The sequence below is a fragment of the Haemorhous mexicanus genome, chromosome W (genome assembly GCF_027477595.1).
Source record: "Haemorhous mexicanus isolate bHaeMex1 chromosome W, bHaeMex1.pri, whole genome shotgun sequence".
NCBI lineage: Eukaryota > Metazoa > Chordata > Aves > Passeriformes > Fringillidae > Haemorhous > Haemorhous mexicanus.
The window spans coordinates 3,503,635-3,528,696 of NC_082380.1; the positions used below are offsets into that span (position 1 = coordinate 3,503,635).

Genomic DNA, 25,062 nt, shown 5'->3' on the forward strand with positions numbered 1-25,062 from the left:
CTGTGATGGGGTTATGGTGTTGGTGGATGAGGGAAGAGTGACTGATATCATCTACTTGGACTTGTGCAAAGCATTTGACACTGTCCCATGTGACATCTTCATCTCAACTGGAGAGACATGGATTTGACAGATGGACCACTCAGTGGATAAGGAATCAGTTGGATGGTCATACTCAGAGTTGTGGTCAACAGCTCAGTGTCCAAGGGGACAGCAGTGACTAGTGGCATCCTCAGGGGTCAGTATTTGGACCGGCACTGTTTAACATCTTTGTTGGCCACATGGTCAGTGGGATTGAGTGCACCCTCAGCGAGTTTGTTGACAACACCAAGCTGTGTGGTGCAGTCCACACACTGGAGGGAAGGGAGCCCATCCAGAAGGACCTGTATGAACTTGAAAAATGGGCCCCTGAGAACATCATGAAGTTCAGCAAGGCCAAGTGTGAGGTCCTGCACCTGAGTCAGGGCAATCCCAAGCACGAGTACAGGCTGAGTGGAGAATGGATTGAGAGCAGCCCTGGGGAGAAAGACTTAGGGGTGGTGGTTGATGAGAAGGTCAGCATGACTTGGCAATGTGTGATTGGTGCCCAGAAAGCCAACGTTATCCTGGGCTGCATCAAAAGAAGTGTGACAAGCAGGTCAAGGGAGACAATTCTGCTCCACTCTTGTGAGATCCCACCTGGAGTACTGCACCCAGCTCTGGCATCCCCAACATAAGAAGGACATGGACCTGTTGGAGTGAGTCCAAAGGAAGCCATGAAGATGCTCTGAGGGCTGGAGCACCTCTGCTGTGGTGACAGGCTGAGAGAGTTGGAGCTGTTAAACCTGGAGAAGAGAAGGCTTCAGGGAGACCTTAGAGCTCCTTCCAGTGCCTAAAGGGGTCCAGGAGAGTTGGAGAGGGACTTTTTAGAGTGTCTTGGTTTGAAAAGACAGGTGTCTGCTAAGGAAGGCAGACGCCTCCCCTGAACTGGAAAAATGTAAACCCCCTCCCTCCAATATATTATAACTTTGAAATTAAAAGGCTCTCAGGCAAAGATATGGGAATAGGAATAACAGTTCTTTACTAGGAAAACTAAAAATAGTACAAACATCAACAAATAATAGTACAAACATCAACAAAAAATCACTGACAGAGTCAGAATAGAACCTGACACACTGTGGGTCAGAGTGTTGGTAGCAGTCCGATTGGATGGTGGCTGCAGTCCTCCTGCAGTGACAGGTGTGATTCTGTTGAAGCAGTGATCCTGTAGAAGGGTGGAGTTTTCCTCTGAAGGTCCAGTAGTGGTGTAGATGGGCCTGGTCTTCCTCTGGGAATCCAGTGGAGAAGACAGCTACTCCTCTGGGAATCCACTGGGAAAAAGGCTGTCCTAGTGTCCCAAAATCTCAGATTATATCCAGTTAGGAAGGCTTGGCTCCTCCCCCTGGGCAAAATATCTCACAATGGGATGATGTAATTTTATCAGTCATGCAGTGAGACTCAATGGCCCATTAACAGCAGATGTATCCCTGGAGGGAGGATTGGTTTGTGAAAGAGATAAAAAAACCTGCCCAATTAACAGAAGATAACTGCCACACCTCCAACAGATGGCAAATAGAATACACACATTACCTTGCTATCTAGGACAGAGAGGCATGGAGTGATGAGACAAGGGGCTACAGTTTTAAACTGAAAGAAGGTAGATTTAGATTGGACATAAGAAACTTTTCACTATGAGGGTGTTATGGTCCAGTTTTAAAGTTATTTAGAAATTCCTCTACCCGAATTAAGGTGCAAATGAGACCATATGCCAAAGTCAATAGTATGAGTTTTACTTAATAGTAAATATCAGACAGAGAGAGAGAAAAAGAGAGACAAAAGAAGGGTGGTGAAAGTTCCCCCAAAAGCATAGAATCTGCTGGGTTAATACACACTTTGACCAGGTGGGAATGTCCAGGTACCTCCCACTGGTTGGGGGGGGAGAATCTCTTGCAGCAGACTCTGGATCTGTTGCATCATTTTGCATCACATGCAGTCCTGTGGTTCAAGGCCTCTGGGGAGTGCTTTGGGGGGCCTATGATGGATTATGACACCCTATCAGCTGCATCTCATGTGAATGTCCCATGAATGTGACCTGTGGGGTTGGGGGTTTTACAGCTCAGCCAGTTTGTTAAAAGGAGGATGGGTGTTCAGTGTCTCTGACCAGAGGTTACACCACACGCCTGAAACCTCCTCCCCGTTGCCCACGTTTCAGGAGGAGTCTGTGTAAACTTGACTTCTGTAGGCTGTGGTCTTCCCCCACCCCAAACCCAGACAGATGATTCTCAGCGCAGCTGCTGGGTTTGGCTTTCTTGTGAATGCATTCCTTTCCCTCAGCCTTGTTTGCTTCTCCTTAGACCTGAGATGATTGAAATATACTGTCCCCTTTATCTTATCTAGGTGGCTTAACTCGCAATCCAAAGTTCTTCAAGGAGGTTTCTGTGGTTGTAGCTTCTTTATACAGTTTTTGCTATAATTGGCAAAACTCCTTCATAAAAATGTTTAAGGCCTGAATAATTTAGGTCCCTGACAGAGCATGATGAGGCATTGGCACAGGTTGCCCCAAGAAGTTGTCTTTTCCCCATCCCTGGAAGTGTTCAAGGTCAAGTTGGATGGGGCTTAGAGCAACCTGGTCTAGTGGAAGGTGTTCCGGCCCATAGCAAGGGGTTGGAACTAAATGATCTTTGAGATCTCTTCCAACCCAAACTTCTCTGTGATTCTATTCAGCAGAACTCTTGTTGACAGTTTCCAGTAGCATTTATTCATGCCTTGAACCTTTTTGCCTTTAAATGGATATTTAGTGTGATATATGAGTAATGCGATGGTTGACTCTCACAATTAAAAGGCAAATATGTATATATGTTAAGAGAAGTTTTATAGACTTATGTTTTACCCCGCTTGCGTTGTTATCAGAGGGTGGCCTGGGATTGGGACATTTGGGAGGGTCAGCTTGTTACTATGGCAACATCTTGTCAGAGTCTCTCTAGCTGGTCAGAGTGACCCCAAGAAAAGTTCGAAAGTCTCTTTTCCCAGCCTGGCGCTTGAAGAATGAGTCAGGGCTCTTCATTTCTCGGTCTCAAGGTTGTTTATTGTATCTTATCTATAAAATTTTCTCCCTCCCCAGCTGAGGTGCGTTCAGCAGGACAGTCAGAGGCATTCTGCCTGCCCCCAGGGTGGTGTTATCTTTATATACTAAAAACTATGTGTACAATCTTTACAATTATTTTGCAATACCTATCATCAATATTAGACAGTGAGCTTCTACTCTAAACCAATCTAAAAGTGCCAACATCACCAGTGAAGATGGAGGTAGAGAAGAAGAAGAAGAAAGGCTAGACACACCCAAATCCCTCCATCTTGTCCCCAAAAACCCCTATACCAAAAATCTTAAAACCTATATTTACACCCTTTGAGTACTTTATTTTTACACTATTTAAACTGACGTGGCTTTTATCTCTTCATGTAAAGGTGGCAATTTGCTTCATGGTTCGTAATCAAACCCACTGGTGTTCTGGGCTGTGTGCCAGGGTCTCCGAGCCCCCTGGCAAGGTTCCTGGAAACTCCGGACTCCCAGAGGGATGTCCTGAGTTCCGACAACGTCTGACCTCCAATCAAAATTTAAGGAAGTAAACAGCGAAGAAGGAGTCGATAGACAGAACTTTGGGAGGGGCTTAAAGGGTTAAATGATGAAACGTCCATTGTGTGGATGAGCACATGGTGGGAAAGATCCTCTGCTCCCTGCGCCATAATATTTTCTCTATTCAGTCTTCTGTTGTATTTTTGAGAAGGTTTTAATAAACCTTGAATTTTTGGAAGTGAGTATGATTTCTCACATTTAAGCAGCTTTAAATCAGGATTAATCCAGTAATTAACTGGCTTGGTGATTTTGTGTATTCTTTATAAGGATTACTATTTAAGCAGAGGACTGCTGTATTATATTGATGATTATGTGCATGTTACTAGCATGTGTGTATCGGCTACAGAAGGCTTTAACCTTGATCACTACTGTTTTGGGGTTTTTTTCTTCTTTCTTGTGAGAAAAGTTGGCACATTGCCTCTGATGGAAGATTTTCATAACATTGCAGGACTGCAAATCTTAAAAAGGAGATAAATATTTTATTTAGGTGGAGGGCAATTGTAGTTCTTCATTATGTGGAATTTTACATTTTTGTGTAGGGTGTTGATACAGCTAAATGTCATGTTGATTCTTACAGACCTTTTTCCTGGAGAAATCTAGAGCTCTGTGTCTGTAGGGGAACTTAAGCTTTGCTTGTTTTGCTTTCTAAAAAGGAGTAGTCCGGAATATTATGTAGAAGTATTTTTTAAAAAATATATTTCATGAAATCATTTAAGTTTGAAAATTACCTCTAAGATTATGTCCATAAAATATTTTGGGAAAATATGTGTTCTTCAAATTTTACACAAATGTCTAAGTCCATCAGGTGAAGATGTCTATTTGGAATAAAAAAATAGTGTTTTGGCTTTTCTCATTTTTATTTCTTAATTATATTTTTGGTAGCTTTATTGTCTCTGACTCTTTATAGTCAAAATTTGACTACAACTTAAGATTGTCTAATAAAAAATTATTGGGCTTCAGAAATTACTGAAAACTTCTCAGAAGTGTTTCCCCTGGGGCACCAGTGACAAACTCTGACTTTTCAGTATCAGAATCAGCTGTTCAACTTTCTTCTTATTTGGCTAAGAAATTACGTTGTCCAAACTTCTACTCATGTCATGAACCAATTTTGGATTTTCAAAGCTGTCCTACATAGTTCAAGTAACCTTTAAGCAATCTTGAAGCTAATTTCTTTAAACCCTGATAATGCTATAAAAGTTGCAGCCTGAAAAGACAGCTGTAAACTGGCCAGAACTGCTATTTATTTTTCACAACTGTTTCATAACTTCTTGGAACAAAAATGTCAGAAGTAGAGCAATGATATAAAATTTCAATAGCCAAACTGAATTTCATTTTTCTATCTTTTATTGTAAAGAAAGCAAGCAAGCAGCGCTGGGTGGCTGGGGAGTCACCACTCCACTCAGGGCACACACCACTTACAAGTTCGACAAAGTATATATACTGTTTTTAAGCCTACAAAGCATTTTCCAATGTGCTTGGTTAGTCCGAATCAGCAAATATCAGTAAGCTGAGATCAGCAATTTCATAATCTTTCCAGATGGTTGTTGGCTTCCTGTCCTTCTTGTGGTAGTCTGGAAGGAGGCCTTAGACTGGTGTCTGCTACATGATTTTGTCAAGCGCATCAAGCTTTTTATTATACATAAGCATTTAGTTGCTTTGTTGCAATATCTCTTAGCTTTACTACAACTTCCTCTATTTTATTCTAAGCATCATTCTTCTTGCTACCTCATCTCTTTTACTCTACTATACTTCTTTTATTTCAATGCTTTATTTGGCTATTCGGTCAGAAAGTTTCAAAACCATTCTTTGTGTCTATTTTTGACACAGTAGATACAAGCATTTGCTGATTCCATTGCCAATTGACACTAATCACAAAAACATTTTTCACAAGCAACAATGGAAGTTCATCTTAATTTTAGGTAACTTGTTCCACCTAAACAGTTGGCATTCACAGCTCTAGGTAATCCCTAACATAAGCCAGATGCAACTCCATATTGTGTGACACTGTAAAGAATAAGGGATAGAAAAAAAAAGAGATAATTTGTATTTACTGGGATGGTAGACTAAAATCTGTTGTACATTCTTCAATAGGAAGCTGATAATGGTTAGGGGCATTCCAGCAAAGGTTTTCCTGACCATTGTGGACCTGATTTCCCCCCCTCCCTTTACAACAATGGTATAAGTTACTGGAGTGCAGACATGGCCTGTCACTACTCTAATCATCATTAGTATTGCTGTAGCAGTTACGCTTGCACACACCTCCTGCTGTGCAGTACATATACTTTCAGGAATTACACTGCTTTGTTTGGAAATGAATGTATAAGTAGTTGAATTAAGAATTCAGCTACTCGGAAGTTTAAAGATCAAAGATATTGTTAGGGGTTAGTCCTAGGAATGATGTCTGAATAGATCTTTCTGTAGACGTTGATTTGTCACCAAATTAAGCTTGCAACTCTTTAGGCATACAGGACTGTAGAGTATGTCGGTCTTCAGGAGATGATCAGTTTTCAATTTTATGCCTATAGTAACAGACAAGGATACACTTGAAGTTTTTCTTTCCTAAGTAGGATGTTGCAGAATCCCCATGAGACTTGGGGAATAAAGCTTCTGTGGTACATTGCATCCTAAAATCTCACACTTCTCACAAACGTGCAAAGCTTATGTGATGGGTTTTATGTTGACTAAATTGCTAGGCACTTACTAGAATTATTTATTTATTATCTGCTGTGAGATAAGGATTAGGAGAAGAGCAAAGCAGGCTCAAACTTTAAAGGGTATAAAAAAAACTTTATTGACAGAACTAAAAGAAAGAATGATAAGAATCAGAAAAAAAAATCTTCAGAACATTTCTTTCTCACACTCTCTTTTCTTTCTTACTGGCAGTGTAGAAAGATAAATTTGGCATTTTTAGTCCGTTTACTATTGTTCAAGTAATTTTTCTTTACTTTACTTAGGGAGAGAAGTATTTCTCACTGTGCTGTGGAGACTTCTCCACAAGAAACAGTTATCTCATGACTTTTAATTTTTACAGATAGCAGCCGGCCAGAAATCTGCAATTGTGAAGTCTTTCTTATCTTTTGCAGCTTTCTCACAGTTGCCTTTATGGGTTATATTAAATTTATGGGGTATTATTTTAAGGATGAGCTGTTTAAAAGCAAAAGGTTTTTTTTATCTGTCTTTGAGATCATCTTCATCTCTGGTATCAGAGGTTTTTTACTTCTTTCTTTGGGGGTATGAAAAATGCCAATCACTTGTTTTTAAAATTTTAAAAAGTTTAATGAAAATAAAATGGTTGTAAAAATAGCAATGTAATTAGAGTAATAATAATTTGGACAATTTGGATTAGGACAATATGAGACAATAAAAACAAAGAGTTACAGATGTCCAGGTACCTTTATCTGGGCAGCATAAGCCCGAAAAAGGACACACATTAACAGAGGATTTACCCTTAAAAACAATAGCCTGCTGCATATTCATACACCTCATACATGATGCATAAATTTCATTCAAATACAGGATTCTGTCTGGTCATTGTCAACTTCTTCCTCTTAATCCTAACAGCGTTGTCCTGGCTGAGCGAGGCAGGAAGAAGTTAGTTTCTGCTGATAATGGGGCAATAAATTCTTTTCCTCTGAAAGATTTAGATGTGCTGTGGCTGCTATCTTGGTGGGAGTCCTTTTTTAGAAAAAAAGTATCCTACATAGCATAGTTTCTATTTTAACATTTTGTTATAACCTAAAACTATATTTAACACACTACTTAAGAGCATTAATTAATACAGCATAACTTTCTAACATAACACATATAATATTCATTTTAATGTTTGCAAAAAGCCAATCATAAAATATGCATTTTTCACAGGGGAAAAGGGCCTTCATCACTCATCTCTGTTCAAGCTTCGCATTCAAATCATTGTTACTTTAACACTTGCTTTGCTTTAGCATAGATGCCGTTGCTCATGTCTATAGTGATATAAATAGGGCCGGAGATCTTTCTCCTTTTAATGCCTTTATTAAAAGCGATCAGTTCAAGGTTGGGAGGCCCGATGGGTCTGTGGATGGGTCTGTGGATGGGTCTGCGGTCTTGCCATCGACGCTCCCAAGATCGGAGCAGGAGGAAAATGCCACTTTGTCCACTAGGGGGCAGAGCTGGGGGTCCTGTCCTCATGAGAGCAATCGGGGTTATACCCCCTGGTTCCTAATTACTTGGTTTGACATTTGAGGGCCTCTGTCCAGCCAACATATTTTTAGGTTATGGTGAGGGGCGAAAAGGGTTTTCACCATCTCTTCCGGCTCCAGACCCCGCCCCTGATGTCCAGACACTGCTTTGATCTCTTAATTCCATATTGGCTCGTTTTTTTAGGGGTTTATTTGCTGAGTTTGGTGGGGGGGTTTACCCTGTTGCATCCTGGCTCCAAGGTTATTTGCATGTCGACTACAAGGTCCCCTCCTTTCACAGTGGGGGGGGGGCATCCTCCTGGCCACAGGCAAGGTGGTACAAAGAGAGGAATTCCCAACAATAAAGAGTTAACGACTTAACCTTTGCATGTCAATCTCATCTTTTCATCATGAGGCGTCGGGGTGCCATCTCCCAGGAAACAGCAGGGGCTACACCCAGCAGCTGGCCCTGCGGGAAAGGGGGACTTAGGCCCTTGGGCCGGTCCCCACCCCTGGGACCACCCACCCGTGCCACCCCCACGGCCCCCCCCCCCCCCCGCCCCCGCGCAGCTGGGACCCACGCCGCGGTGGGGGAGGGCCCGCTGTTCCCGGGGCGGGCCGGTCCCCTCGGACTCCACCCGTGGGGCTCCCCCGGCCCCGCCGGGACCCGTGCCTGAGTGGGGGGGGGGGGGCACCCCACTGCTCCCGGGTCACCAGGCAGCGGCGGGATGGCTTAGGGCACTATTAGGAACAGGTAATTAAAAGGAAACTGTTAACAGGAGATTACAACATGAAATTATTAACAAAAAATATTTAGAACTCTAACTTGGCAGCTATTGGTTTAAGTTGTGAATTCTGCAACTTTAAAAGAAATTAGCAGCCTTTTTTTATTCATAACATATAGTTTGAACACTCTTCATGCTTTTTCATTAATTAAAGGGATATTTTTGTGTATTACAGTTCATTACAATGGCTTTACCAAAAGAATTTTGGCTTAAGATTAAGGCATCTCTTCATTTTCTTTTTTATCTGGGACTTGACTGTTTCTTTACTGATTTTCATGTCTTCTGTTGTTCTCTATGTGTCTTCATTTTTTAATTTTTTTCTTACTCGAGAGAGGATTGATGTTTGTAGGTTTCATCTATGCACTAAAAGACATAATATCTCGCTTAGGGCCTGTGGAGGGCTATGTGATCTCTGCCGGGCAGTGGTTAGAGCTGTTTATGGTGGAAGATTCTATGGGGCCAGGCTGGGGGGAAGCTAGGATCTCAGCAGCCAGGCTAGGACTTAGCAATAGCACGCTGCGGGCTGATGGCTTCCCCTCCCTTTGCCTGGTATTTTCTAGTGAAACTCAGTAGTGGCAGAATTTCAGTTGAGCTGTGGGTTGGCCTGGCCGCGCTGGGGAGGGGCGGCGGGGAGGGGGAACGCGGACCGGGAGCTGCTCCCGGAACCTGGTGGGCCCCCCACTTGGCCTGGGCCAGCGCCAGGCTTTAGCATCGGCAAGATGTTAACAGCCGCGGCCCAGCCCAGCCTCAGCTGGGGCCCCACGGCCTCCCCTCCCCCCCGCCCAGCCACCGTTGGGACCCGGCCTGGCCCATCCAGGCTGCGTGGGCCGCAACAGCGCGGGGCCAGTCTTACTGGCACCCAGTTACCTCTTCAAGGTCAGAAGCAAGAGAGCGATTCTCGAGCTTTGTTCATCTTTAAGCGTGTATATCACAGAGGCGGATTCAGCTCTTTTAGGTGGTTTAACAGGTTGCTAATATTCAAAACTAGTCACTGATTGGTTTTGTCAGGCATAGAGGAAGTTCTTAGTAGCTCCTCATAGAGAATAACTTCTGTAGCTGACGTTTTTCCTTCTTTACTACTGTGAAAAACATGTTCACTCTCCTGTGAAAATTTTAAAAGTTCAATAAAGGATACTAGGAGACAAGGACCATAGAACAAAGGTTATTATGGTCGGGTGCATCTTGGCATTCAGCCAAGGCCACACTGCATCAGCCTGTTGCATATTCATAGACCCTTATGCATAGTAAATTTTTTTCCCAAATTAGTTTACATTTTCCAGGAACTATTTTACATGGCCCCTGCTTGGGTCTGCCTTTTTAGAGCATGCGTGTTTCTTGGCTGTGGTTTTGGCTCCTTCTCTTTATCACTTCCAGTTTGGGCCTTGGTTCATCCTTTCTGTTATAAATGATCAATTCTGCAGCCAAATTTATAAAAAATATTTTATAAATTTATTAGATCGACAACCAAAAATAGAATATTATAAAACCGCCACAGCCAAGACAGCGTCAATCCCGGACTTTGACGCTGGGTGAACTTGGGTGGAACTGACGTAGTGTCAGCGTCTCCCCAGAGTTTCACACCAACTGCTCCAGGCAGCCAGCTTATGTACAGTTTATTCTGCCTGGAGCAGAAATGACCTAAGATTTCTCTAAGTTCCTACATATGTATAACGGGAACTATACAGATTCAATCCCATACAAAAGTCAGTCCATAGGTTTGGATGGCTGTCTGGGCTCCTTGAAATGGTCTTCCTTTCAGCTGTAGCCAGGACGTCGCCTTTTCCAATGTAATCTCTCCCAGGTGTTATTCGGTGAATGTTCTGGACATATTCTTGGGAAATGGTCGATGATCACCCAGGAAAGACTCATTCACTCGTTAATGGTCATGATTTTATCTGGGTGAGTCCGGGAAATCTTTTGGAAATGAAAAGCCCTGCTTCTGGCCATGGGGGTCAGAGGCATGGTTGGATCTTTATAATTTTTATACAATTTCCAAAGCATGAATTATCTACATCATATACTACACTTTCTTCAGATGGTGAGTGCTGATAGTTGGCATATCTGTAGCAGGTGTCCTCATCCTATGTACATTGGATGTTATCCCATCCAAGCAGGCATTTTAACACAAGCATAGCTATTTCACTACTATGTCTAAGCTTAATTAATAACAGAAATAAAAACTATATCAAAGTTACTTTGACACTACTCATATAAATCCATTTTAATATTTGTGAAAAGTCAGTATTATAATATGTATCTATAACACTACAAATCAATTAATGCAAAACCAGCACAGCTTGCTTTCACAAGTAAAAGACTGTTGCAGTACAGTTGAAGGAGTGGGTTTGTGTGTGCTGTAACACAGAAATAGAACTTTGTATACAAAGTTGATTTGTAGATGGCTGAAGAGTAGTTATATGGCCACAAGAATTAGAGTTTGCAAACAACTAATTAAATATTAATTCATAACCTTTTTTTTTTGCAAAGGGTACTGCCCGCAGAAAGAAGAAGGTTGTCCATAGAACAGCTACAGCAGATGACAAGAAACTTCAGTTTTCTTTGAAGAAACTGGGTGTCAACAATATTTCTGGAATTGAAGAGGTAATTGCTTAAAAGGGGAAAATGCTTTTCTCTATAGAAGTATAAAATATATAAAACATAATTTCCTTGACAGTAACATGGTAAACTTGCCTGTAAATTATCTATAGGTGCTTAATTGAGCTTTAGGAACGTCACCTAGTTTCCTGTTAAATTGAAAAATCATGCTAAACTGCTTGAAATACTGGTTTGGTTTTTTTTTCTCCCCTTGCAGGTAAATATGTTCACCAACCAAGGAACAGTCATTCACTTCAATAACCCTAAAGTTCAGGCATCCCTGGCTGCTAGCACTTTCACTATCACTGGCCATGCTGAGACAAAGCAGCTGACAGAAATGCTTCCTAGCATCTTAAATCAGCTTGGAGCTGACAGTTTGACTAGCCTGAGAAGATTGGCAGAAGCCCTACCCAAGCAATGTAAGTTAAAACTTGAATGCATTTCCTGCTGGCAGCTATGGGGCTTATTTGTATAGCTGCAGTGAAATTCAGTGCACTCTTACTGTCTGCAAGCATATTATAAAATGCTGAAGAAATGAGACACTTAAATCTTATTTATAGCTCAAATCCAACAATGAATATAACAGAATAAAGCAGAGGCCCCTGTTTCTCAGCATATCTTGCAGCTGGTCCAGGACTAGAAAGTTTTAGCCAGACTTGATTTCTTGGTAGTTTACTACTTGCTGTGGCTACCATAATTTGGCATACCTGGTTCATTAAAGCTAGATAGAGTTACTCTGAGAAAGTTAGGTTTTAAAAGATGGTATGTCTGTTTTGACACTTTTAATGGAAACATAAACAATAGGGAGAGGGACTTGAGGGCAGACATCTTGCTACTGCTTTGTTCCCTCACAGGTGTGGTGAAGGTATTATTTCTTGCATGGGCTTTTTGATAGCTAAGAGGCATTTATACAGCGTTTGTAAGGAAATATAATTTCTCTGTGTGTAGAACAGTGTAGCAAAGAGGACTGGCATGATCAGTAAGCTAGATACACCAATTTCATATTCTGTCCTTAGATTAGTAAAAGAACCTGAACAATTTTTCTCCCTAAAACTATGTGAGAAAAGTAGAGGAGGGACCTAAGTATCTGGTGTTTGGGAAAGGTGCTGCTGCTGCTGCTACAGGGTAAGAATTGGGAGCAGAAGACAGGCTTGTTGATACTGGGACTGATGACTTTTTAGCATTTATATTTTTCAGATCCTTTACTGCATTAGTGTATAACTCTGAACTCCATATACAGTGTTAGTGAGCTCTCTTCACATTTTTGTCAGACAAAACAATCCTTCCAGGCCTGAGAACCAAGGACACCCTCTGCCTCAGGCCCCAAAAAGTATAAACAAAAGTGAATGGGGGGGAAAGCAAACCGGAGCAATATGATTTCATTACCTAAAGCTATAATTGGAGAATTTACCTCTGATATGCAAATAGACCAAACTTATATCTGTCTGAAAAACTCATGACCATCATCCATCTTGGATGTAGTCTCTGCAAGGCTTTTGCACTGCCCAAGGTGTATCTATTGAAGGCCTTTAATAAATACCCACTTTCTTCTTTTAACTGTCTAGCCTCTGTTCTAGGTAGCCACTGCAAGGCATCAGGACCATGTTTTATGTCCTGCATGTAGGGTTTTCCTACTTACTTTCTGCTTCTTGTGGCAGTTATGAACTTGATTGTTACGGTTTTTCTTTCTGTGCTTTGCTGCCAGCAGAGATAGACTCTATTCCTAAAGCTGATGATGCTTCTCTCAACTTCCCACTGAAAAAAATTCTGCTAGAAGTAGTGTTCAGGAGATGAGGTAAACTGCTTTCCCAATGAAGCTCAGGTCCCTCCTTCCTAGTGTCAGCTGTGTGGTTTCCTTCTGGTAGAAGTGGGGCTTGAAAGAAAGAAAACTTGAAGGATTTAAAATGAAAGGTGAGACAACTATTTATTTAAGGGAGGGGCTATTTATCAGGGAAGGTATAATAGGACAAGGGGTAACAGTTTTAAACTGACAGAGAGCAAGTTGAGATTACGTATTAGGAAGAAATCCTTTATTCAGATGGAGGTGATGCACTGGCATGGGTTGCCCAGGGAAGCTGTGGCTGCCCTATCCCTGGAAGCGTTCAAGGTGACGTTGGACAGGGCTTGGAGCAACCTGGTCTAGTGGAAGGTATCCCTGTTCATGTCAAGGGGGTGGAACATGGTGGTCTTTAAGATCCATTCCAACCTAAACTATTCTGTGTTTCTATGATTCATGTTAATTCCTCCCTGTTGTTTTGGATGCCAACTGTCCCAGGGACAAACGCTTGTAACCGATGCCTCAAATCAATGTGCCTGCCACTCTTCTGCTACAATTGTTATTTTTTTTTCACTTCATCACATTTTTATATGTGGAATAATACTGTTCCAAATAATAGCTTTGCTATAGTTATGATAAAGTTGTACTTTTGTCTGGGAAAGGGTGGAGCTGTGTTTTACTTGACAAGCATGTTTGTCATGGTATAAGTCATTGCTGCTGGGAAAGAATGGAGAAACTTGTTCAAGTCATATAACTCCTGTGGTTTGAATTAAGGCAGCAATCTGATATAAACATGACATAAATAGCTCCCAGCTCTTTTATCTCCGAGGGCAGTTTCCCAAGGAATCCCACACAATAGTGCTCTAAATGGCTGAAAGTTTGCCCCTATGAGGTTTAGGGTCCTTACTACTGTTTTACCCATCCAGTACCCCTCAAAATTGAGAATTCTATCCAGGCATTATGGCTGCAGCCCAGGCTGCCTCCAATCTTGACCTCTCCAATAAGTTAGAGAGACTTTAGAATCATAGAATCATCAAGGTTGGAAGAGACCTTTTAAGATCAAGTCCAACCGTCAACCCAACACTACCGCTGTAACCCCTAAACCATATCACCCAGCACCAGATCCAGATGCCTCTTAAACACCTCCAGGGAGGGTGACTCTACCACCTTGCTGGGCAACCTATTGCAATGCCTGACTACCCTAACAGTAATTTTTTTTTTTTTTTGTAATATCTGATCTGAATCTCATGTCTCAGGTTAAGGCCACAAGTTCTTCCACATTAGTGAGCAACAGGTCCAGCAGTGCCTCTCCTCTGGTTGGGCTCTTCATCACCTGTACTAGAAAGTTGTCCTCAAAGCACTTGTATTGAGTCTGGCTGGCAAGGAGTTAACTTTCCCCATAGCAGCCCTCACAGTTCTGTGTATTGGTAGCTAGAAAGGTGTTGATCACATACCAGTGCTTTGTAATTGAGGCTGTCTCTCTAACAATACCCCCTCTTTACCCCCCAAGAACAGTAGGCTGGTGGTGGGCAAATATCTTTGGAAGGGACATAGCCAGGATAGCTGATCCCAACTGACCAAAAGGATATTAACATCTGCTCAGCAATAAAAGTTAAGAGAAAGGAGGAGGAAAGAGGGGGCATTCATTATTAAGATATTTGTCTCCTGGAGCAACTACTTCACATACTGAATCCTTTGTTCCAGGAAGTGGTCAGACATTGCATGTTGATGGGAAGTAGAGAATAAATCTTTTGTCTTCCTTTGCTTTTGCATGTGACCTTTGCTTTTGCTTTATTAACCGGCCTTTATCTTGACCCATGAGTTTTGTTCCATCTTATTTTCTCCTCTCTCAGGTCCTGCTGAAGAGGGGAGTGATAGAGCAGCTTGGTGGGCACTTGGTGTCTGGCCACAGTCAACTCACTTCAGCACTCCACTAATTTATTGGACTGCTTGCAATTCACTGTGACATTTTTCCAGCAGATATCTGGGTGGTTAAGGATTCCTATCAGGATCAGGGCATGCGAGCATGATGCTTCCTGCTGTTGCCTTTTTCTCAACCTGGAAATGAAACTCGAGATATTTTTAGTAAGGAGGTAATATAAAAGGGGATCTTTATTTGAAGGCTGCAGTTGAACCACAAAGTTTCTTTTCTTGACTTAGTCTCTAATTTTCACCCATAAGCTTTCAACCTGCATATTGCTGTTCTTCAAAGATCACTTCATGCAATCAATCCTGGTTTTGGCATTGACAGCAACTCTCCCACCTCTCCTTCCTTGTCTGTCCCTTCTGAATAGTTTATAGCCACCAATCATAGCACTCTAATCATTCAATTCATCCCACCTAATTTCTGTGATAGCAATCAGGTCATGGTTTTCCATCTGGGCAGCTGTTTCCAGCTCCTCCTGTTTGTTTCCCATGCTGCATACACAGGTATAGAGGCACTTCGGCTGGGCTGTCAGCCACATCCCCTTTTTAGAGGAGCTCACACTAATTCCCTTGAGGCAATTCACAGGTGTTTTCTGTTTATTCCTCATGCCTTGGCAGCCCTGGCTCTTCTCAAGTGCCTAGAAAACCATATCCTTCCTCCAATAAATCTAGTTTAAAGCTCCAAGTCCAGCTGGCTTATTACTCAGGACACTCTTGCCCTGCTTTGTCGTTATAGAGCATGACACAGTACAGAAATACACGACTCCATCAGAAAGGGTGCAAGAGAGAGATTTTATTACAGCAACATCAACATTGCTTTTATACTTTTTCAAGACACTTACACCCATCCAACATACACATTCAGTGCCCATTGGTCATAAGAGAGAAACAAAGTTCCCAGTAGGTGATCAGGGAGCCACATCACTCCGTGAGCCAGCCAGACTCCGTATCTCTTAACTTTCTTTCCTTCATCCTGTCTCCTTGGTAACAACCTTGGTCTTCCTTCAGGAGAGATATAGGGCTTCCTTATCTTCAGGAGGCCCTTGCTTGCTCACAAGGACAGCACAGAATGTCTTTCCTACACTGCTTGGTTACTTGAGCCCCATGAAAATTAATTTATTCCCCTTCTGTCTGATTTACATCTTTTAATGTTAGGCATCAGTAGATGGTACAGTTCTTTCTGGTTTAGGGAAGTTTCTGAGTAGAGTAAAACCATTATAGCTAGCTCATGCAGTCAGAGTTTGCCATTAGCATATGTTGGGGGTGGCATTCGGATAAACAATCCCCATGCATATCTGCAACATTTCATGCTCCAGTAATTCCTACCCAAGAGTGATAGCCTTAAAGATGTTCTCTGTGTGTTTTTACTGTAGGTAGAAGCTGGAGTAGCCTACAGGTTACAGGATTCACTGAGTCCTCTTCTTCCACCAGCACACAAAATTCAGACTTCCTTAGATGTGAGCTCGTGCAGATCTACACTGGTGTCAGGAACGGTAGACTAGATGGATTATCATTCTGCTTTAGTGTGTCGGCCTGCTCACATTTGTAGAATAGACAGACCCTCTACTCCCATTATATTTGCTTCACATATATAAAGCATTGAAATTATTTGTACCTTGTAAATTAGACACCGATTTGTTTCAAGACATGGAATGGTTTTTACCTTTTCTTTTTCAGTTATGTCTCACTTCTGAAGCTTTCTATTCTCATTAAGAAATAGAGTATATTTGATAAACTATGTTAGCAGACTGTAAGTTAAATTCCAAGGGGGACTTGTGGCTTGAAAATATATATATTAATGCACAAAAATGCACTAGTATATTTTCTAGGAGTATGCACATCTACTTGAAACCTTGTCATTTTATGTAAGCAAAGAAACATAGCACTTTTAAACAAAAGCCTTTTTGGATACAATCGGAATGTTATTATGCCTGTTAATGATATACATGATACCACATATGCAGACTAGCTAGGCAAGCTGCTTTTGTGGTGCATTTTTGGAAGCAACTGTTCTTTGAGCCTGTCCTGGTTTAGGGCAAATTTGGGAGAAAACCTCCAAAAGGGGCCCCCCCAGAAAGCAAACCCACACGGCCCCACCCCCCAACCAGTTCAGGAAGAATTTCCTCAGGGAGAAGTGGAAGAAAACCTGTTTATTTAACAGGCAAAGCACTCCCCAGCACAAGAAATTACCAATACCAGATGACAAAACTCATTCGCCGCTCTGAAGAGATAACAGATTCAGAAAGTCTCTCTTGGGGGTGGTCGCTCTGTTATCAGTCCCTCCGACATTGGGAAAGGCTGCTGCCCAGACTAGGCCCCGGTGGGCTACTAAGTGCAAGCTCTCGGTGTTTCCCCGGGTCCCAGTCCAGAGCAGGTTTGAACAGTTCCAAAAAAAGGGAAAGAAAAACAGTCCAGGGAAAATTCAGACTGCCTCAGCTAGCTAAACTAACTAAAAAGCAAAAGGAGCGCTGTGTTCTGCCCCGTCTGTGCCCAGACAACAACAGTGGAGTTCTGTGTTCCAGCAGACTGTGGGAGAGAGTGCAGCTGATGACAAAACTCCGTGCTTCTTCTTCTTCCTGCCTTCATTGTCAGAGCCAGTCTTGAAGGCACAGAATATAATATCCAGCATAAACAGAACAGATGATTGGGGATACAAGCATTATAATGTCACCCTAGGACAGAGCTCTTTAGGTTATAATGCTTAAGATCAGCTAGGTGTATCTTAATGGCAACAAATGCAGTTGCAGGGATTTATAGGGTTTAGCCATAGCTTGCCCATTTTTCAACTGTGCTAAAAGCCTGGCTAAATGCTGCCGCATTAAGCTTGCCTGCAGATTGCTGTGGTGGGTTGACTTTGGCTGGCTGCCAGGTACCCACCAAGATGTACTCTCAATCCCATCCATCAGCAAGATGGGGAGAAGATACAATAAAAGACTGGTGGGTTGAGATAAGAACAGGGGGAGATCACTCACCAATTGCCATCATGGGCAAAACAGACTCAGCTTGGGTAAATTAATTGAATGTATTACCAATCAAATTGAGTAGGATAATAAGAAATAGGAACAAATCTTAAAACCCCTTCCCCCCACCCTTCCCTTCTTCCTGGGCTTCACTTCTAACTCTTCTACCTTCTACCCCTGAGTGACATAGGGGAAGGGGGAATGGGAGTTGTGCTAAGTTCCTAATGCTATGTCTCTACCACTCCTTTCTCCTCACTCTTCCCCTGCCCCAGCATCTCTTCCATGGGGTACAGTCCTTCAGGAACAGGCTTTTCCAGCATGGTTCCCCCATGGGGTCACAGGTCCTGTCAGCAAACCTGCTCCAGCATGGAATCCTCTCTTTGCAGATCCTGCCAGGAGCCTGTTCCAGCACAGGCTTTTCACAGGGTCACAGCCTCCTTCAGGCATTTACCTGCTTTGGTGTGGGGCCCTCCACAGGCTGCAGGTGGATCTCTGCTCCACCATGGACCTCCATGGGTCACTGACAGTGGTGACCTTGTCCTTAAGCCCTTTCAGAACAAAGTTTATGCATTCATCTATTTTCGTTCTCTAGATATTGGGATGCAGCAATTTCAGAAGTCTAGTATAAACCCATCTCTTTGCTCATGCTTTTCTTGAAAATGGAGAAGGATTAATTAGGATTAGATGGCGGTCATGGGCTAAGCTGTCTCATTCTTAAGGTAGTACAATTAAGAATAGCAGTTAAAGTAGTGGCACAAACACCTCAGGTCTTGAGATATCTATTCTTAGCATTATACTGCTTCAGTTTCACAGATGCTCATTGGTCTACTACAATGGACAGGGTTAAGTCTCACTAGCACTGGCAAATATAATGGGAATAGTTAAGAAATTACTGAGTCAGTAGACATGTGGACCAGGACATGTGGTTACCTTAATCACTGAAGTATAAAATTGTGTATCCACTTCCATATTCCTCTGGCTTTGCCAGGGAACAATATCTTTAATTGTCTCTAGTCATGTGTCTACTTGCAGCTTCACAATTGCACCTTAGTTTTCTTGAAGGCCTAGGATTATAAGATCCTAAGATTTCCTTATAACTTGCTAATGTTGTAAAATATGTAAGCCTCAAGAACGACTGAGTAATCATTAAACTAAGCTGCTTTTAAGAGAAATTGGTAAAATCGGTCTCTGTGCTTTTAGCTGAAAATTATTACCATGCAAAGCACTCTATATATCTAGAACCAAGATGGTGAATAGTAAACTTGTTTGGCATGCATCTTCTCATTTTTCAGCTGGTCTGTTTGAGCATTATTAGTAACATATAATTAGTTGTAGATTTTTATTTAGCAGGGGAACTGGATAGAGAATTGAAATTTAGCTCAGACTCTTTAATAATGTTTTCAAAAAGCAAAGCACCTTTGTAATCAAGATGCTTATGGTGAACTTCACTGATGCTTTTGAACTGCTTGCTCTTGCAGCTATGGATGGAAAAGCACCACTTGCTACTGGTGGTGATGATGATGACGATGACGAAGTTCCAGGTAAGAACAAGCATGAAGTGGAGGAAAAGGAAGTGAATTTTGCTGAGACATAATATATGCAGTATAAGATTGGGCCAAGGACAGTAAGAGTATCGACTAGTCATTCCTTTCAGTACCTGAAGGGGGGCTGCAAGAGAGCTGGAGAGGGACTTTTTACAAGGGCATGGAGTGACAGGATAAGGGGGAACGGCTTTAAAATGAAAGAGGGTAGATATGCATTAGATATTAATTAGATACTATTTAGATATTGTCCCTCTGTACTTGGTATTGGTGAGGCTGCACCTTGAATACTGTGTCTGGTTTTGGACCCCTCCAAGAAAGACTTTGAGGTGCTGGAGTATGTCCAGAGAAAGGCAATAGAGCTGGGGAAGGGTCTAAAACACAAGTCTTATGAGGAGTGGGCTGAGGGAGCTGGGGGGGGCTCAGCCTGGTGAAAAGGAGGCTCAGGGGAGACCTTATCACTCTTTACAACTATCTGAAAGGAGGTTCTAGCAAGGTGGGAGTTGGCATTTTCTCCCAGGTAACAAGTGGCAGGATGAGAGGAAATGGCATTGAGCTGTGCCAAGGGAGGTTCAGGTTGAACATCAGGAAGAATTTCTTCACAGAAAGAGTGGTTAAGCATTGAAACAGACTGCCCAGGGAAGTGGTGGAGTCCCTATCCCTGGAAGTGTTCAAGAAATGACTGGATGTGGCACTTAGTGCTCTGGTCTAGTTGACAAGGTAGTGTTCAGTCAAAGGCTGGACCCAATGATCTTGGAAGTCTTTTTCAACCTGAATGATTCTGTAATTCTGTGATTAGGAAGAACTTCTTTACTGTGAGGGTGGTGAGGCACTGGCACAGCTTACCCAGAGGAGCTGTGTCTGCCCCATCCCTGGAGGTGTTCAAATCCAGGTTGGAAGGGGCTTGGTCTAGTAAAAGGTGTCCCTGCCCATGTCTGGGTTGGAATGAGATGATCTTTAAGGTCCCTTCCAACTCAGGCCATTCTGTGATTCTTTTATAGAATTTCTGTGAGCATTGTTTTCAGATACCATATGACACTTAGATGGATCATTGATTTGAGCTAGCATTTTTTTCCCATGTAGGAATAATAGCTATGGTTAAGATAATTATTTAATAGTCAATAAGAAGACTGCTAAGAAACTGCCTTTTCAGTATCACTGCTCTGTTGGGGATATGGTGAAGTTAAATGCTCCTAAAATTGTGCTTTATAATTAACTATTTCAAACTTAGTTGCTTGAACAAGAAGAATGAACCATGAAACCCTTAAATGTTGTTTGGCTTGTATTTTATAAGCTGATTTTATTTTTTTTGCCATGTAACCACTTAATGTCACCTGGAACTTTTTTTTTTTTTGGGGGGGGTGCGAGGGAATTGGCAAAGCTGAAGTAGGTCAGACTTGAATTTCAACATTTTTCTTTTTCTAGATCTTGTTGAAAACTTTGATGAAGCTTCAAAGAATGAGGCAAACTGAACTAAGTGACACTTTGTGAATAAAATTAAAACTTGAAAAAGCTACATGGCTACATGGAGCTGCTATTTTATATTGTGACTGCTTTTATTTGATTTTATTTTTATTTCCTGATGAGATCTCAAGATGCGTAATATTTGGAAACTCCTGAACCTGCAGCTCTTATTCAGTTATTGCTTGTACACAGTATTGTTTTTGTGGCCTAGTTTAACAAGCCTATGCTTCAAAATAAGTCAGATTGCTAATCAGTCTCTACCTAGACACAAATTTTGAGCAACTTGTCTACAAGCTACCCCATCTTTAATGAACTTTGCCATACAATAAAGAATATGAAATGAAGTTTCTGGTGTGGCTTTTTGTCAGAAAAGCAAGAAAAATAAATTGACCATAACTATTAAGCAATCATAAAAGTCTTGCTTTTTTTTCAGAGCATCTTCCTTTCTGCTCTATTAGAAAACTGGCTTCTAAAAAAAATTCAGTGCATAATGGAGCATTTAAGACTTCATTGGTGAATTTCTAGTGTTTGTGGGTCAGAGCACATGCACTGTGTTCCTAAGACACTTTGTAATCTACTGAATTTAAGAAAGAGACCTGTATTCTACAACTACTTTATGATTGTAGGGGGTTTATGTGGCAAGGTTGAGGGGGCTGAAGGAGTGGCTTCTTTGAGAAGACACCAGAAGCTTCCCTTATGTCTGACAGAGTCAATGCCAGCTGGCTCCAACATAGACCTGGTGCTGGCCAAGGCAGAGCCAATCAGTGATGGTGGTAGCACCTCTGGGACAACAAATTTAAGAAGGGGGGAAGAAGCTAGGTAACACCAGCCAGGAGCGAGAAGTGAGAATATGTGAGAGAAACAACTGCAGACAGCAAGGTCAGGGAAGAAGGAGGGGGAGGAGGTGCTCCAGGCACTAGAGCAGAGATTCCCCTGCAGTCCAGGGTGAGTGTCGTGGTTTGAGGGGAAATAAGTTTTTTGGGATGGTATGGTCACGCCAATCGGTGTCTAGATTTTAATATTGGCACTTGGTTTGTCTACTGAGGGCATAGATACGCCTCTGAGAACACAGGGGGTTAAAAGCTGTGAACTCTCACTGGAAGTTCCTTTTGAGTTCTAGTCTGGGACAAGAGCAGACCTCCCCTGCCCAGCTCCAAGCTGGGCAGGGGCGGGGAGGGGAGCCATGCGGCCCGAGGGAGGTAGGCCAGGCGTGGGCCGAAGGGTGGAGGAGAGCACTGCGAGGGCTTCGGGCAGCCATCCCCCATTCCGCCCCCCCGGGAGGAAGAGAGAGAGCAGACTGTGCTTGTGATAGCACGGCTGGAGTGAAGGAGAAGGAGGGAGTGCCCAGCAGAGCAGCCAGCCGTGGGAGTTCATGAACCAAACTGGCAGAGCCTGGGACTTTTAACCCTTCTTGGGACGATGGAAACCTTGCAAATGCTGATTCCTTCTGGAGTTGGTGAGATGAGAGAAGTTGAGAAGAATTCTAGGTGGGAAGAGATGATAGAGTAGCTTTTGGCTGGACTTTTCTTAGATAGCTATAGACAGAACCCTTGAGTTCCTGTGACACAGAGACTGCATTCTAGGGGGAGGCAAGGGCTCAGAGCCAGGAGAGTGTGGTGATGTGAGAGTGTGTGAACAGAGATGACGGGTGAAGAAGGTGGTAGTGGTGCCCTCCGTCTTCGAAGAAGAAGAGGAAGATGATCTCTGTTCAAGAGACCCCTCAGCCCCAGGGGGTGAAACGTGGGGGGGGACAGGTGTCCCAGAAAGAGAGAGGCTGTGCTCTTTTTTAGAAGTGGTGAGAGCACTGGACATGGAAGGAAGAAGTCACGATGGCAAAATGTTCTCTGGGCAGTGCCACACGTGACATGGAAACACGAGAAGTTTCGACTGTTTCCTGGGTGAAGTCTGTAGTGCAAGAAGGACTCCTCTCTTCTTGAAGAATTGAGAACTGATTATCCAAAGGGTGGTAATGGAATTAGGAAATTTGGTGGGGGGAGGAGGAGGAAATTTAGAAGGTTTTCATCCTGTGTTCTGTGTGTTTTTCCCTGTAGCTTTAGGTTAATAAAGTTTTTTTCCTTTCAATCATAAGTTGGAGCCTGCTCTGCTCTGTCTCTGATCACATCTCACAGTAGATACCAAGAAAAGAAGTATTCTCATAGAAGCACTGGCATTTCGCCAGGCTCAGACCATGACAGTGAGGCAGGCTCTCCCCCCTGCAGTTCATTGAGGTTTATGGGGCAACAGAGATGCATCTGCAGCCCATGGAGGACCACATCCTGGAACAGGTGCAATTGCTCAAAGGAGGCTGTGACCCCATGGGAAGCCCACACTGGAGCAGGCTTCTGGCAGGACCTGTAACCCTTTGACTGAAGCCTGTCTGGATGGAAATGTGTAGATTTAAAGTTATGTTCCTTAAGAATTGCTTTAAAGATAGCATCTTTACTTCTGTTAATATTTGATTTAAAATCTGTTTATGGTTCTTTACTGTTGTTTTTGTTGGTTCAGTTTTTATCTCAGCCATTGCCTAGCTGTGAGAAAGCAGAATTTGAGCAATATAAAAGTGGATGCATAAAGTTTTGTTTTCTTCTTGGTAGAAATATTTCTCATGTATATTATTGCTCTCTATGAATAGAGATGCTCACTTCTGTAAATTTCATTTACCTCCATGACTGACTTGTGGTTTAACCCAGGCCACCAACTAGGACCCATGCAGCCACTCATTCCTCCCCAGTGAGATGGGGGAGAAAATCAGAAGAATAAAAGGGAGAAAACTTGAGGGTTGAGATAAAGACAGTTTAATAAGGAAAAGGAAAAAATAGCAGAGAGAGAAAAATAAAACCCAAGAAAGTCAAGTGATGCAAATGAAAACAGTGGTAAACCAACTGCCCCGTGCCCAGCCAGTCCCTGAGCAGCAGTACCTCCACCAACCTCCCCCCTAGTTTTATTGCTGAGCACAAGCCATATGGTCTGAAATATCTGTTTTGATCAGTTGGGGTCAGAAGTCCCAGCTGTCCCACATAACTTCTTGTGCACCCCCAGTTTACTCCCTGGTGAGGCAGAGTTCATGACATCTGTGATCACATGCTGCGCAGTCAATTTTGCAAAAATAATTAAGTAAATCAGAAAAAGCAACTTGTTTGCTAAACTGAAATACAGTATACTTTTGTTAAACTTCTGTGGACGAGTACAAATATTTTAGTAACACTCCCATAAGAAATTACATTGCTAAGTGCTTTTGTCAAAAGGCTTAGAGAGAAGCAACTTGGAATTAGATTTTGATTGGAGAATTTTCAAATTCCTCAGGTCCTGTGGCATGCTGTGGCACGAAAGCGCTGTGCTGCCTTCAGATTCATGGGTGTTGTTCAAAGGTAGCTCCTAGTACCTTTATCTTCTCCCTGCCATCAGAGGCTAAAGAAATTTTTCACTCAAACAAAATCAGCAGGCTGACATTTCAGAACTTTATGAACCCTGAACCTTTAACATTTTTATCTTTATAAACAAGTGTGTGATGTGGGATTAGGGTCTTTTAATCCTAAAACTTTTATATTGATAATAATTTATACCAAGAGAAATAAAACTTCTTTGTTGTGTTTCAGAGAAACCAAAGTAATTGAAGTATGTTTTTAATAGTTCATAATCATCAATTGTCTGTGCTTTCTTGATGCTGATTTTTCCAGTGCGTAAAGATCTTTCTTTGCAGAGATTTTCCCCTGTCTTCCCCCACCTCCTCCCCCCATGCTAGCTCTAAATTTTCCATAACATGCCTGTATCATAGCTTAAGAAGTACTGGAGGCTGATCCCTGTAGAGCACTGTTATGCCCCAGTCTGATTGGCAGGTTTAGGGACAGGTTGTTTGATTTGCTCTGGGAGGTGCACAGGAGAAACAACAACATTGTCAGGAGGTTCAATAACAAACCTTTACTTGCAAACTTTAGAACATTAAGGTAGAATGAGGTACTTGGCAAATTTTAAAATGTAGCCATTTTGGTTAGAAATTCAATATAAAAGCATAAAAATAACACTTAAGAAAATGTATAAGGGAAAAGAAAGTATAAGATTAGAAAGATACATAATGACCATGCGTGGATCCAGTGACAAGACTTGATTGTTGCAATTTCGATGTTCATTGGTCAAAGTGATGGTCACAGTCTTGACCCATTGGGAGTGGGGGAAAGCCCATGAAACACAAAGTCCAATGGGTTAATATA

At 42.3% G+C, this 25,062-nt stretch overlaps 1 protein-coding gene across 2 annotated transcripts in view; it reads left to right on the forward strand.

Annotated features, from left to right (window-relative positions):
* The window catches only part of LOC132341423 (transcription factor BTF3-like), a 36,375-nt gene that overhangs the window by 5,629 nt on the left and 5,684 nt on the right, over positions 1-25,062 (forward strand). Inside the window, exons 3-6 of one of the 2 annotated variants that reach the window (XM_059872987.1) lie at positions 11,079-11,192; positions 11,404-11,605; positions 19,328-19,390; positions 20,816-21,198. In XM_059872987.1, the coding sequence (XP_059728970.1) occupies positions 11,079-11,192; positions 11,404-11,605; positions 19,328-19,390; positions 20,816-20,862 (426 nt within the window). In that variant the 3' untranslated portion in view covers positions 20,863-21,198. Of the gene's footprint in view, positions 1-11,078; positions 11,193-11,403; positions 11,606-19,327; positions 19,391-20,815; positions 21,199-25,062 lie in introns of those variants that run through there. The other variant, XM_059872988.1, reaches the window with a different exon arrangement.